This window comes from Aspergillus steynii, assembly GCF_002849105.1.
Source record: "Aspergillus steynii IBT 23096 chromosome Unknown P170scaffold_7, whole genome shotgun sequence".
Classification (NCBI taxonomy): Eukaryota; Fungi; Ascomycota; class Eurotiomycetes; order Eurotiales; family Aspergillaceae; genus Aspergillus; species Aspergillus steynii.
Genome location: NW_020194404.1, coordinates 366,688 through 381,634, shown reverse-complemented (window position 1 = coordinate 381,634; position 14,947 = coordinate 366,688). Strand labels below are relative to the sequence as shown.

The 14,947-nt window shown below is 53.3% G+C and overlaps 2 protein-coding genes across 2 annotated transcripts; both read right to left on the bottom strand.

Annotated features, from left to right (window-relative positions):
* Positions 1 to 337: 337 nt before the first annotated feature.
* On the bottom strand, positions 338 to 1,554 carry P170DRAFT_439198 (uncharacterized protein). The gene has a single exon (XM_024849785.1). The coding sequence runs from the start codon at positions 1,300 to 1,302 to the stop codon at positions 682 to 684; it is 621 nt and encodes a 206-aa protein (XP_024700737.1). The 5' UTR covers positions 1,303 to 1,554; the 3' UTR covers positions 338 to 681.
* Positions 1,555 to 5,940: 4,386 nt separating this feature from the next.
* On the bottom strand, positions 5,941 to 9,235 carry P170DRAFT_364022 (von Willebrand and RING finger domain protein; the record flags this gene model as incomplete). Its single annotated transcript, XM_024844623.1, has 4 exons — positions 5,941 to 7,114; positions 7,177 to 8,106; positions 8,169 to 8,898; positions 8,980 to 9,235. 4 exons carry the CDS (start codon positions 9,233 to 9,235, stop codon positions 5,941 to 5,943), a joined length of 3,090 nt encoding a protein of 1,029 aa, XP_024700736.1.
* Between the last annotated feature and the right edge of the window lie 5,712 nt (positions 9,236 to 14,947).

Genomic DNA, 14,947 nt, shown 5'->3' with positions numbered 1-14,947 from the left:
GAGACGCTGCTGATCCCGATCTTGTTGGGTTTGGTGGCTGTCAGTGCGGCCCTCGTGTTGGCCGTGTCGACTGTGGCGGTAACACGTGGAATCCTTCAGGATGTGTAGTTTTGGTTTGAGACCTCGATTTCGGTGGGATTTTCCCTCCTCGTGGGACAACGGACAAGACTGCTTTGTTGTATGTACTACCGAACCTGCCTTCCTTTGTTCTTGGGCATGTTGGTTGGTTGGTTGGCTTGTACTACTGCGTCAAGCGCTGTACTACCTAGGGAACTAGCAGGTAGAGTAACCGCGAGTATTTACTATTTACGATTCAGACTACACTAGCAGGGATGATACAAAAATTCTCATTTAATCATTGCGATAGATCCATGGTCGTAAGTCCCGCCGTAGGCACAAAGTAGCCCAACTCCAGTCCGTTCAACAAGTCCGAGCACCAACTACCCAACGGCAATGCATGAATATCGTCCAGTAACCTGACTGACGTGATAACTAAAGACAACAAAAGCAAAAAAGCGGAAAGCAAAGAAACCCAATCCCAATGCGGCCCACTCTCACTACCAAGACAGCGGCAGGAAAACAGGACCAAAGACACTAAACACCAACGTATTCGGCATACGATGACCACCATCATACATTGACCTTGTCAGACGGGGGAGGCGAAAGATACGAAGCTCCCGTCTAATCATCGCCATTTCTTCTCCGTTTGCCCTGCGGGGGAGCCTCAAGCTGAGGGGTCCGTTTGTACGTGATCGTCGTGGTGACCACGTGCCGGATACTGAAGTATCCCGCGTGGTCACTGACGGGCGAGTCAAAGTGGTGCGTGCGCATCTCCGACGGAGTGTAGGGGGATCGCAGAGGGTGCGCACTGCGCGGGGACTCCGACGCCGGAGTGTAGCCATACGGCGGAGGCAGGCGCATGCGACGGACATGATCCGGAGTCCTGTTGGGCACCGAGAGATGCGGAGGAGGGAGAGTCCGCGGGGAAGGATTGCCGCCGTGGAAGGTGGTGCTCGTGGAGCTGGACGGAGCGGAGGTAGGTGACGGACGAGGCTTGTCGAGCATGTACTTGGAGAAGTTGGCCCGGGAGGTGTCCGGGCTGGCGAAGATGGGACTGAAGGTGTTCAGAAACTCCGTGTAGGCTGGCGGCGGCGTCATGGAGAACTCGGTATCTTCGTCCTCTTTCTTGCATCCCTCGTTGGGCTCGAGGGTGGTGGTGTAGGTGCGTTCTCGGAGCTCGGATGGGAAAGTCATGGTCTTGGGAGTGGTCAATGGATGGAGGGATGGTCTTTTGGGAGCCATGGTGAGGATCGAGGAGGATTATATATCCAAGAATCCGGGTGACAGGATAAAAATAGATAGGATAAACGTTGAGTTGATCTCAGGGCTGGAAGATGCCGAGCAAGTATGTGCTTTTCAGCCGATGATCCAGCTGGAGATATACAGCAACGAGGGTGGATGAGGTGGCTGATTTATCTGGCCGGTGGCACCGCAGAAGAAGAACTAAAATCGACGGGCTGGAATCGATGACAAGGGGAGTCTGGGGGAGCAAAGTCAGCCCTGAACAGATCCGATGGTGGATGGAGTGAGGCCGAAGGGTATAGAGCGTATAATACGCATACTTACTGGGTATCGGACGGTAATGATACAGTCAATACGGTAATATACTGGTCGGCCGATTCGATTAGCACCTTTAGTCCCTTCAGCTCGTCCAAAATAGCAACCTCCGATCCACCAGGGCACACTTACCAGGTCGTGCAGTGATAGAATTATGTTTTTGCCTTCGCGGGGTGCGCTCGGTGCGTGGTGTGTTCAGCTGGAGCTGAGAAAAACGATGGGACGGCAGAAGATTCCGCTGCAAGTCAAGTCGAGGTAGATCAGTCCGGCTGATGCCTCGAGTCTATGAATAACGACAGAAAAGAAGTGGGAATGGCAGAAAATCAAAGTAGTCTATGATGAGGAATGAAAAACGATGAAGAAGATGATGAGAGAGTATTCGTATTTCCTCCTGGCTTGAGCCGAATTATATATGTTCACTTCGCCAGCCTTCCCTCTCATCAGCACAACAACTGCGCACATTGCAATTGTTGTCGCGCGCCATCTGAAGCAAGTCTCATCCTGTCCAACCCCCTTTTTTCTGCAAAGTTGCTTGAATTCTTCATTTTTCGTCGACGATTTGGTGGTTTCCTCCTGCGTGGTTCGTTGGAGAGCAAAGCGCGCGGTTCTACAACTAACCACGGGCTCCCCGTGTCACGTCTAAGCCGAGGGAGGCGATGCCAAACACACGTTCCTGCAGCACCAAGCACCTAGAAGGACTAGTTTGAAGAAGATTTGCCAGGAACTGCCGTTACAGGTGACGCCAGAGAAGTCCATTATGTCCAATCGGACGGCATGTACGCTGGTTGTCGAGGGGACGAGGTTTCAGCTATAGGGTTCTCCATGCATTAACGCGAGAGTTAGGCGCTTTGCGGGGAGGTGACCCTGATACACTGACGCGCAGTCGGTGTGGAAGATCTGGCATCCGCCGTGGCCATCTCATGGCGTGAAAAATGGACCAACGTTTGCCTCTCGCGGGCGCATAGAGGAAGCGCTCAGTCTCACAGAATCCAATGGACAATTCATATCTGGCCGGGTCTGATTGACCACTTCTGCCAAGGTAATTTCCATCAAATTGCTAGCTCCTTGTAGGTGATGAGCCACCTCCTTTGTGTTCGGGGCGTATGTACGTTAAGCGCCGGATCTATCAAGCCAGCAGTTGTGTCTTGGCGCCCGATGTTGCGGGAATCGGAGCCGCTGTTCTTGTCAATGTGTAGGTGAAATAACATATGGTCTACTCCGTACGCTCTATGGTATATTGTCCATGGCCTGTGGTATGTGGTCTGTGGTACTACGGCGTACCCCGCCTGCCTTGGCTCCCGCCATCGCGTGCTATTCTTTCGCTCTCAACTTCATGTCGAATAAACACACCCCAAAGTTGGCTCGCAGGAGGTCGGCATACATCAATGATCAATCCCAGCGCTTCGAGCAAAGTCAAAGAATGAGTCAAAGCCACCTCTACGAATCTATAAACAGAAACAACCTCTGGACGGCGGCGGCCTCCAGCAACTCAGGATGGGAGTAGAGCCGCCGAAGCGGGTGATCTCGTTGAAGCACCAATAACGAGGAAGCGTGGACCATCTGGAAAAGTGATGACATTTTAGTTCCGACAGGCACTCGATCATCAAACGGTGATCTGGCCAATTGCGAAGGTTGTTGGGTGGTCGCGGACGAGCAGGACGACCGGGGGGGATCTAATTATAGCTCGCCGCGGTTGCAGATCTCGTCTATTTTTGGACCGGCAACCTCACCTCTTCTTTTGCTGGCGAAGGACGGTCATTTCCAATCTATATATTCGAGGGAATTTGCGAGCATTTGTCCCTCAGATGATTTTGACCGTATTTGGAAAGTCCCTGCACATAGATACGCCACGGTCAACCGCACCGACCCAGCCCACATCCCACTGTCTTGGTGGGCAGAAACCAAGCACCCAATCCACCATCCGGGCGACGGAGCGATATGCAATCATGGCAGCAATTAGATGCATTGGAAGCGTCGCGCGGATCCCGGTCTGAACGGAAACCGCTATTCGCTAGATCGAAATTGCCTCTGCAGGCCCCGAGCCCATAGATAGGCCCTGGTGGGAAAGTAAGAACGATCCAAGGCCCCGTTGTCCCCGGAACCTGCCCCAAAGCGGAAATGACCGTAGGCCCAAACACCACTGATATCCTCGCGACTTTCTATTTTCTATTCTTATCATGAACGCTCCTGCATTAGCAGCCAAATGGCGCCGGCTTCTTGATGTCTTCTTCGCCCTGTCATTGGGTTGTTGCGTGGGTTTTTCTGGGACGCAATCTCTCACTTCCCTGTCCCCCGTCCCTTCTGCCCTCCATCGTCATACCTCCTCGTCCCTTTCTCGTCCACATACTATCCTTATGCGTGTTAATTTTAGAATCCCTCTCCTCTCTGTTCCCCTCCCCAGCGCTTCCCCTCCTTGAAAGGCACTCGCCATCCCTATCTCAGTCGCAAGACGCATCCAATTATCGTCCCCCATCCCATTTTTCCATACTCGGTACTGTACCGTACCATACCGTCACACCTTTCTGCCTCTCAACCCTAGTCCCCTCTACCTTCATCTGCACTCCTTCTCCACGATCACATCGCATCATGACATGATTTCTAAATTAAGATCTCATGCTCGACCTAGTTCGTCTTCACCTGGGCGCTTCGAGGTGCTGCGGTTCCCTGTATACAGGGGGTGACGACTGCTAATGCTTCTATACATATCTCGTCCGCGCCTATGCTCTATACTCATTCGCTCTACTTCACTGTCACCGCAGTGGCATTGGGTATTGGCGTCATTGAAGTCGTCACCAGGTAGAGTGCTTCGCTAAAAGTGGAGTTTGTCCCTGGCAATCATTTCATTTCCAGTATTGCTCAGCTTTGGGCGTCTACGACGACGTTTACCATGCTGCTGTACACATTGTACGCACCCTTTAACCAATCCCGGATTTAGATCTTGCTCCAGCGTCTCGAGGGCTCCGTGCCTTGCCTTTTAGCTTGCAGTTCTAATTATATTTTGAACGTGCATATCTTTTGCGTTGTTGACGTGGTAATGATTACTTGCGATTATCTCATGCTGGGTTCTTAGGATTCTCCAAGGCATGGATCGGTCGAAGGGGACCAACGATACACTTGTAACTGTCCCGCGTCCTATACCCAATATCCTTATCTGTACTTCCCTCTTCTCTAGAATGCAACCTGGTTCAGGCAGTCTCTACCGAAGATCGGCTGATTCTGGAGACTGGGTGGATTTGGACACCCCTCAATCTAAGTGACTTTGTTCTTAGGATTGAATTTTAATATTAGCTTTGCTTATTAATTTTCAGTTGAATAGACTAGAAACCAAAGCAAATAGATATCCCCATTTCACATAAGATTTAATATCTACTGAGAATACTGCTGGAATGTTGCATTGTCTATCTATATGTTCGACCAAAAACTGCTGACCACATACACAACGGCTGTCACTTCTGCAACTTGGCATGGTTTAGTTTTTCCGGAGTAATTTGGAGAGACTATGGAATGGCACATCAACTTCATCCAAAGACACTAGGCAGTGTGACAAGTTTACAGTGGACAGCCTCTATTCTGACTCAACAAGTGGGGGTAGCCATATTCAGAATGATCTGAGTTGGTCTTGCGGAAAATAAAAAGTTGCATGTCTCATTTACTCAGAGAAGTAATTATGATTCGAGTATGATATACGGTTCATGATATTGTTTAAATTCTCTACTTCAAGTTATGGAAATATTTAGTCAAAGAATGCCAATTCAATTTATTGCCATTAACGCCAAACCAATGAAGTAGCATTCCTTCCTGTGCGCGGAGCAGATCAAACATAATGCAATATATAACGAGACATGCAATGGAAGATAGTGGATAGATATATAGATATCGGATCAAGAAAGAGAGGCCTTAAGGAGATCTTCGTGACTGTCCACCAGCCTATACCACCGAGCCGAAAAAACAAGATATTCAAGAGACATAAGTCATACATATAGATCCAACCAACCTAAACCTTTAACCCACAACCCAAGAAATTAAGAAAAAGACCCTGATATATACACGTCCCATGGATATCCAGAGAAAAGAGACAGAAAGAGGGTGGAGCGAGATCAATGTGGGGATAAGAAAAATATAAATAAAAAAAAAACCAAACCCGTGGTATCATGCTGCACAGTCATGGTAAAACAAAGTGGTATCATCGAAACAGAAAAGAAAAGGCCTAGCCACTGAACCGGTGACACGATGGAAGAAATGAATCAAAATGGAAGAGAAGAAGTGAAGTCGAAGAAAAAAAGAAACGAAGAAAGAATAGAAGGAGAAAGGTCATCAGTGCGTCTATTCTTCAGTCAATGCATCATCGCCCGTCTCACGCCATTGCTTGGACCGCTCGGTCAATCGACGTACACCGGCCACTCGCTGAGCCCAATGAGCTTCAGACGGCGACCGGAAGGTGTAGGCTCGCTGCGAGGAAATAACTCCGATGCCCTGCAGAACGGCCTTGCGGGAGTCCCGCGAGAACACGGCAGGGTGGTTGATCCATTCCAGGGCAGCGGCCAGGTCCGCATCCAGTGCCGTCATGGTCTGAGAGTCGACCGCAGCACCGGGAGAGATGGTCGGCGCATCGGAAGGCGCGGAGGAGTGGCTGTCACCGAAGTTCGAGGACTTCGGCGAGCTCGACGTGGGTGTTTCTCCCCTGCTACCGGCGTCGCTACCGCCAGACGGCTTCGGAGCGCCGGGTGGCAACGGAGGCAGGCTTCCCTTGCCTAAGCCCTTGAGGATACTACGGGTCTCCATCAAGAGATGTTGGGCCCGGTCGCTTTGTCCGCGGGACACCAGCGTCAGAGACCGCGTGAGCATGTCCGACGTGAGAAGCTCCATGCGTCGTTGAACGATCGAAGGATGGGGTGGGATCGGGGGCGTCGACGGTCGGCCGGAACTCTTGGCCCGCGGGTTCGGGGGCAGCATGGTGATCGCCAGAAGCGACGGCCGAGGGGAATGGGTCAGGTGGCCGTCACGCAGGAGATCGCCATACGTGAGATCGGCCTGGATGAGAGGGACTTCCTCTACGCTGATGACGCGTTGCTCATCCCCGTCCGACCCTCCGCCAAGGGCTTCCAATCCCGACACCAGACTCTCCCAGGGATCCTGGGGCATGTTGTCCTGCGTGGAGTTGTCGGGCTGAATGACGAGCTGGACCAGAACGTCGCGCTTATCTCCGAAGCGCAGGTCTCCCAAAGCTGCCTCGGCATCACGTCCGGTCGCTCGTTTAGTGGTATGAAGGGCTCCGCTGATCTTGACAAACTTGGCCGGAGAGCCTTCGGGCAGGCGAAGCTTAAGCTTGACGTTCTGGTGCGCCGTGGTCTGCAGGGACCCCAAGCAGCCAGCAACACATTCGCGAAGCATCATCCAGTCCTTCACGTAGAGGTAGGATCCCTTGGTTCGCGTCGACAGTTCGATCATAGTGTCGGGCTTGTGAGTCAAGCCGAGGCCGAAGGAGTGAATGCTAACTCTGCAAGTAAACAGTCAGTTATGAACGGTTGGAAATTAGTTATAACAGAAGGGGGAACTAACTTGGCAGCCTCAGCACGGGATACAACGAAATCCACACTTTCCGGGTCCGACGTGGAGGAGTCGCTGATCAGGAGGATGGTGGAGAGGGGGTTGGAGGATTTCCGCTGCATCAGCAGGTCCATGGCAACGTTGGCACCTTCCACCACATCGGCGCGAAGGCTCTTCTGTCCAACCGGACGGATGGAGTTCAAGATCTTGTTCCATCCTCCCCAGGACTTGGTTGTCATGCCCACCAGAGGGACTCCACCGCCGCTCGAGCCAAATGTTACCAGTCCCATGCGGTCGCGCGGGCCGAGACTCTGCACGAGAAACTTAAGCGCATCGCGCAGAAGGGTGATCTTCAGCCCTTGCATGGACGATGACACCGGGATCACCACCACGATGTCGAGCGGAATATGCAAGGAAGCGGATGGACCCTCTCCACCCGCGGTCGTATAATCGGTGATGGCGGTATTGTTGGATCGTGCGGCTCCGTACGAGGAGTTCAGCGACGCTTGTCGTTTAATCTGACTCGCCCGATACTCCTCCTCCTCCGCGCCCGAGTTATCGAGATCGTAGTCGGGGTTCCGGGGAGTGTGTTCGACTTGATTAAGGTCAAGGAGTGCACGGCGCCAAAGCTCCAGCTGACCCCGATTCTGGAATTGGAGATAGAAGCAAGGAAGTTCGCTGACAGACAGGTTCAGAGTGAGGATGGGCTCTTCTCCAGACGCCTCCATGTTCTTGAGATGCTTCTTGATGAGAATCGATCCCTTGAGTGTGCACCGAGTGCGTGGCTTGGATGTTTGTTCCTCATACTGAGTATGACGGTTGCTGATCTTCTTCTCCTTGATGCAGATAAGCATCTCCGCAAACAGGTAGCACTCTAATTCCTGCCATGATTCCCGATCTTTACCGACCCGCATTTGACCATACATACGCAGTTTTCCAAACCTGAGCAAAGACGTTAGCAGGGTGACGTCTTTCCGGGTATGCAGATTAAAGCGGGATCTTACCGTTGGAACTCAAGACCATGCCAGTTATCCACCTTGTTCCGCAACCCCTCGGCGATCTCATCCAAATTCTCCTGGGGTTCGTAAGGCACGGGCTGGGGCGAGGGGGCCGTAGGAAAGCGCATAGCGCCGTAAGGTTCATCCTGGGGTGGCGAGGGGATGGTCGACAGGCGTAGATCCTCCGTATCGGGATGCCAGCCCTCGGGAACTTCGACGGTGATCAAGCAGGTCAACGACTGCTGCTGGCGAGACCGGTTGAGGGTAGGGAATTCGCTGCGGATGGTCACCGTCGGGGCGGGGATGGGGTTCTTCGTGGCTCCGGCGCGCGGGCTCAAATCCGACTCCATGGCCTGCAGGTCGTAGTCATGTCGTCGCACGTTGGCGGCCGCATGCTGCTGATCGTTGTACTCGCCCGACGATCCCGCCGCGCTACCGTTCCGCGAATGTTGCTGGCGGGAACCGGTGGTGAGGCGTTCGATCCGTTCCCGCTCCCGGTGGCTCCCGGTGTCGCGGCTGTCGCGACGAGCATACATGTCTCGACTATCACGATTGAACGACTGGCTTCCAAGCTGACTTCCGATATGGCTGCCGACGTGACTCCCGGCATGACTACCGGCGTTGCTGGGATGGCGCATCGGGTGGGGATTCGGCTCCCACGGCGTGGGGGTAGTGATACCGCTGCGCTGAGTGGCTGCATCACTCGTTACAGAGCGGACAATGTTGCTCAGTTTCTCTGTTGCATGGGGAATCAGCATTTCATCTCGGGCCGATTGCCGGGAGGGGGGAGAAGGAGGGGGTGCCGGCAGGGACATACCGATATCCAAAACGTTTCCTCCGCGGCTCGTGTCGAGCCCTAACGGCGCATCGCATGTCGGACAGTACTGGCCTTCAAATTCCCGAATGAATTCATAGAAGCACGCCTCGTGGGAAACGTGAGCACAAGAAAATTGCAGCACACGCTCGCCACGCAGCGTGTGTTCTAACGGCTCCTCGCAGACGGCGCATTCGCTTCCGACGAAAGTCCGGTCTCTGCGGGAGCGGGAGCGATCGACGTCCATCAAACCCGCCATTGGCCTACCAGACCGGGAATTAAAGGAGGCACGGGACGAGGTGGACAGAGATTGCGAGTTAGACTGCCAGGCAGACCCCGGATGGTAGGGGTAAGTCGAGGTGGTGACGTTGGACGGAGCACGAGACAGCGATGAATGGGTGTGGGCAGAGAGGCGGCTCTCCGGACGGTCTGAACGAGAGAAAGAGCGCAATGACCGGAATGGTGAACGAGCGGGGGATTCCGGACGGTCTGCAGGTCACGACGTAATCGTCCGAGTCAGTGATGGTGATGGAGGGGACAGACGACCGGCAGGCAAAGAGACACCAATGGGAGAGACGGCACGAGGGCAGTGGTGTGGTGGTATTGCATAACAGGAGTGCAGGGATGCTCGTGTTTCCTTTCTCTCAATCCCCGTGGCGCATCCAGTAGTCGGGGGGATAGACACCGGAGGGAGCAGGGATATAAAGGAACGGGGAGAAAGAGGGCAGACAGAAGATCAAGGCAGGCCAGCCGGCGATGTCCAGGAGTAGAAGAACTAGAAGGAAAGAAAGTTTCGGACGAAACAAAGAGAACAATGATAAGGTAAGAATGGGGGGAGGACGAAGGAACTCCAACGGGAATAGGCTGCAGAAGCAGAGAGAAAAGGTTGGAGAGCCAAGTCCAAACGGGAAAGGATGGAATTCAAAAACAAATCCAGTCCAGCAGATAAAAATAAAATCAATGACCAAATGCAAAACCGTCTCCGAAGGGGGCAGGAGGGAAAGAGCAGGACAGAGGCACGACTAGTTCACGACGCTATACTTACGGAGCGGAGACTTCTTTTTAGAGCGGCCAAAGAAGCCACGCTCGGACAGAGGCAGACGACCGGAACCTGAATCGACACTCCCAGACGTGGATTCCGATCTGGAAGACGGGCGATGTTTCCACATGGGCCACGAAAGGGGAGGTTCCTGGCGGGACAAGGAGTCACAGATATTCGGGAGGGAAAGAAAGGGGAGGAAGGATGAAAAAAAAAAAAAAAATGACAATTAAAAAAATAAAATCAAAAAATGGAATAATATTTTTAGGGGGAGGATTTAAAGTGGGGGAGAAGGCGAGGTTTAGTTTTGGGGACTTTTTAGTGCGGGTGGAGATGGAGGGGGAAAAGTCCCGAGCAGAAAGGAATTAAATCGACCGGGGGGTGTAAGAGAAAGTTGGAACGAAGGTTTGGGAGGGCGAGAGAGAAGGAAGGAAGAGGAAGGTGAAAGGTCGAGGATGGGAAAGGAGGGAGAGCGAGTTGGTCGACGATGGGGGAATAATTTTACGACGGCGTCATGGCCGGTGTTCAGGAGCCGTTGATAGTCACTGGGGCGGGCGAGCGATCATTGGATCAGGGGATAAGCATCGGCCAGCGGTCCATGGTTGATGCTGAAGTGCAGACCGGGTATTAATATTAATATGAGTCCTGGAAAGATGGCATGGCTCCCGGATGGATGATAGTCTCGTCTATTATTGTCGCTGTCCATGCTGGATGGAGTCGGTGCATCGACACAGTATGTAGTATACTTCTGACTTCATCCAGTCCCTCCGAATCCGTCACAATGCAAATGCAATAAATTCCCGTCGGTACGGCATTACCATACGGCGGGGCGGTGTTGGCTGCAGCCATGGTTTAGTCGGGCGAAGTGGGGGCAGATCCAGGGACGGAAACTTTGGATTTGCAATTGCGGCCAGTATTTCTCATTTCCGTACGATACCTCGTACTACTGCGTGTACCTGTACTCTGTCCAGATGTACCATGTAGCAGGACAGAGAAGACATTATTATTCACTACTACTGCGGAGGTACCTACTACTCCGTAGGTAGTCACACCCCGTAACCGCCAGCTTTAAACTTCCTCTAGTTCGACTGCGACGCAGCGCCTTCAATATTACCCAGACTGATCCGGCCACTCGGTTCCTCCTTGCCTGGGCCCCGTCCTGATCTATCTATTCCATCTATCATCTGGCGCCCCTCGGAGATTTGACCTGAGCCATCCCGGATGCTCTTCCACCCCCAATGACCCCGGTCCCGGCTTACCTCAGATCCGTGAACAATATGGCCGGAACGCCACCAGGCAGACTGGCAGCTGCAGGTCATCGTCATGCGCATGGGGCCGACGGGCAAGTCGACAGGGAACAGGGGTTCTGCTTTCTGAGGTAATCCGCGCGCATTGGCCGGAGCCTCCAATGGCACCGCCGACAAAGAATTATTCAAATCAAAGGAATCTCACGGCCGCCGCGACAAAAATAGACTGTAAATCCGATGAACATCCCAATGAAACCATGGCGCCCACAAAGAAACGAGAGACGAGAAACGGGCCTCCTCTGCAGAACCCCGAGTCATTAGGATGACAGCGCAAATGAAGAGCGACTGGACTATTGATGGATAAGCGGCCCTACGGAGCCCATTCTTTGCACAATCCAGCAAGGATTGACCGGTGGTCCTTGGGTCCTTGGTAGCCCCCCGTCGATCCCCGAGCGTTTTCTGTCATTGGATTGGGTCGTCGGTATTTTGGCCATGGCCTGATTGGCAAGAGACTCATCCCAACCACACCGACTGCACCTGGATTTGAATGGGCAATTTGAATTGATGTTCTGTCGTGAGCGTCTGGCACTGCTCTGGCACCATCCCCCGAGTGCGTAAGCGGGCCAGGGTTAGCGCTGCATATCAACGGGCGAGACCTCGGGATCTCCACCCTTTGCTTTGCCCTTTTACTCCGTCAGGAATTAAGACGTCGGAAGAACGGATGGCTGCTCGCGGTGCTTTGGCCTTGAGCAATCCCTTCGCCTGGTCCACGGTTCCAACGACTACTGCAGACCTGGGAAAACCCTAATAATGCGTCTTCCAGAAGTAGGATCCGTTGCGAACCCCGGACTCCGTACGGAGGATGAGTCCTCAGTCCATGGATGATGCACCGGAGGCTCGTACTTTCGGGCGCCCAGTGAGCGACTCGTAAAAAAGGTACGGTTTTAGGGTTCCCGCCGCAGCAACCCGGTTGGACCAGATGTTCCCTGGACGATGGAGATGATGATGATATGCGATCATCCCCATTCCATGGGATGCGACCGGCGGGCGCACCTCCAACCTCCGGCCCTTCCTTCCCACGGATGGGATGGCAGTGGATGATCGACTCCGACCGGGGGGATTTTTCCCAAGGTCCTCGTGGCCTCTGTCTGCACTCTGATATGCCCTGCGTCCCGAGACTCCCCCGTAGGTTAATTCCTGAGTTCCGGGTTTCGGCTCGTTACGACGTGGTTCGGAGGTGCTGCCTTTTGCATCCTGCGTTAATATAGGGATAATATAGGGTCGATATGGCATTGCATCATTTACTCCTACTCCGTAGTCTCGGCGTATTTATCCTCCTCCGTAGCTACACTCCCTACAGCGTAGTGCCTACGGAGGACGACGAGACTAGTCCATAGGCGAGGCAGTTAAGGCGCGACGCATTTGCCGAGTCGCGGTGGCTCGAGTCCGGTGGAAATTAAGAATCCCAATCACCTCCCAGACAAACATGCCATACGTCGACTCCTGGACGTCGCGCGAAATTAGGATTGAATACCAAGTGCTGGCCCTTCCGTGCGGCAGACATCCTACTGGACCGTCGAAAGAAGCTCCGCGACCGGGCGCACAGGAATGCATCCGAGCAGCCGTTGCCTCCAAGCCAATTCCTCGCCCGTGGAACCAACTGCCTCGGTGGCAATAGAATGGTTGGATTCGATTTCGAGGACAGAGTAAAATAAACGGACACGGAGGTGGACGACCAGTAGAGCTCAAACACCGGTTCAAGACATTTCATTCGCATGGTGCATCCTGCTAGGTGTCACAATTTTGGGTTGAGGAATTACGGAGTCGCGCGGTGCAGGACCCAAGGAGAGCTTGCGTTTAGCCTCGTTCCATTCCTAATTAATTTCCACTTCGTCGTTATCGTCCCCGGATTATTCACCCGCGGCGTTTTGCCACTGGTTCAGCCCAGCGTATAGTGCTGCCACGGGACTGACAGTCTTCCCTAGTCGCTATCTTAGCTGGCTGTTACTCCGTAGATACTCCGTAGAGTCGACGAGAAACTTCGAACTACGCCCCTAGTTCCTGTCGCAGCTTGAGCCCGGACTCGCTAACTCATGCACGCCGTCCAGATGGGCAAGACCTGTCATCCAGCATGTATACGCCGTGCGTCCACTGGTCCAGGCTCGCTCGACCTTTCCCTGCTGGTCCCCTACTCCGTAAGGGTCAGTAACCAGTCCTCCCCTTCAGGTTAGTCCTGACGAGAGTGCCGAGTCCCGTATGGAACTGGTCCTTTGGTAATTTCTATCTGTGCAGGCAGGTCGCTCCACGGCGTCAATCATTCACCGAAGACGGCAACGCGACGGGCCCCGATTAAGATTACAACGGGGAGGGCCGCGGCATGACAGTCTCGTCGCACATCCTCTGTAGGAGACTAGGAGGAGACTCGAGACTCGAGACTCTAGACTCTGCCAAGTATCGTGATCGAGTCATCCGTTCTCCCGGCTGTCAGGCAGACTCACCCTGATGGCTGGCATCCCTGACGGATGAAACAGTCGTGAGACTCATCGTGGGGAGGCTAGTCAGTGCGCGCCGTGCGCCGGTCCAGCTAACGGGGGCCAGGGAGGCAGGAAAGAGGGCGGTTTGGGGCTCGTCAGCCCTGAAGCCCTTTTTTTTTTTTCGCCCTACGGCAAACAAATCATCGCTGGATGCTGAAACTGAGGCGAAATTGTCGCGGGATTTGGTCGCCTCTAGCCCGCCCCCGACCTGCCCCCGGTCAGGCCACAGGGAAGGAAACTGGATTCGAGATTGGTTTCTTTCAAAGCAACAGGAACATCGGACTCGTCAGAAGGAAAAAGAAAAGACCGTATGATCGACTTTGTGACCTGTCGTAGTGGTGGGCATGGACAACGGTTTCCCGGTTTTTTGTTCAATCGTTGATGGAGAAGGCTGCAGCGCATCATGCACGGTATTTTTATGGGCCAGTCGTTCGCATGATTTGAAGGGAAACTGTGGCCTGTGCTGCGGTGGTGCGCCCTGGAGTGAGTAGCTATATCGGACCATTGATATATATATATCGGGAGGGTTTATGCACCGCATCGCCGATCATCTGTCAATGCTATAGCTCAACTTAACATCGGGGTTTGATTTGATGATCTGCTGAGCGCTCAGGAAAATGCCAGGTAGTACGATTAGCATGGGAGCTTTCCGATCGCATCAGGATTTCCAATGCAGGATCCTGGAATCTTATCGCGACGCCGTCGATCCTGTGGTATATCGCATGGTGTGCTCGAGACCTTGGAATTCGCCCCTCTGGTTCAATAGTCTCGCGGGCTCTGAAGCCTGAACAGTTGACAGATCGACACTTGGCTGATGAGAGGGTTAGAGTGATTTGGCCCTAGAATGCTCTAGACCCTTGCAAGTAGACGCATTCCCCGTCTGCCTGTCATCCGTGATGGTTTCAACCAACGAGAATACCATTACAGGATACGAGCAGGCCCGTAATCTGGAATCGCAAAATCGGCCTGGACAGTACTGCTGCGTACAGGAATTGTGCTAAGAAAAGTTTATCACCAAGCAGGTCCACCCGACACAATCGGAGATTTTCCAGTGTCTCTCGAGTTACGAAGGACGAGGCGAATCCGCCTGGAAGTTCTGGAAACCTCCTAATTTTGGAACCGCGGCTAATCTACGGCTGCCTGTGACCTGG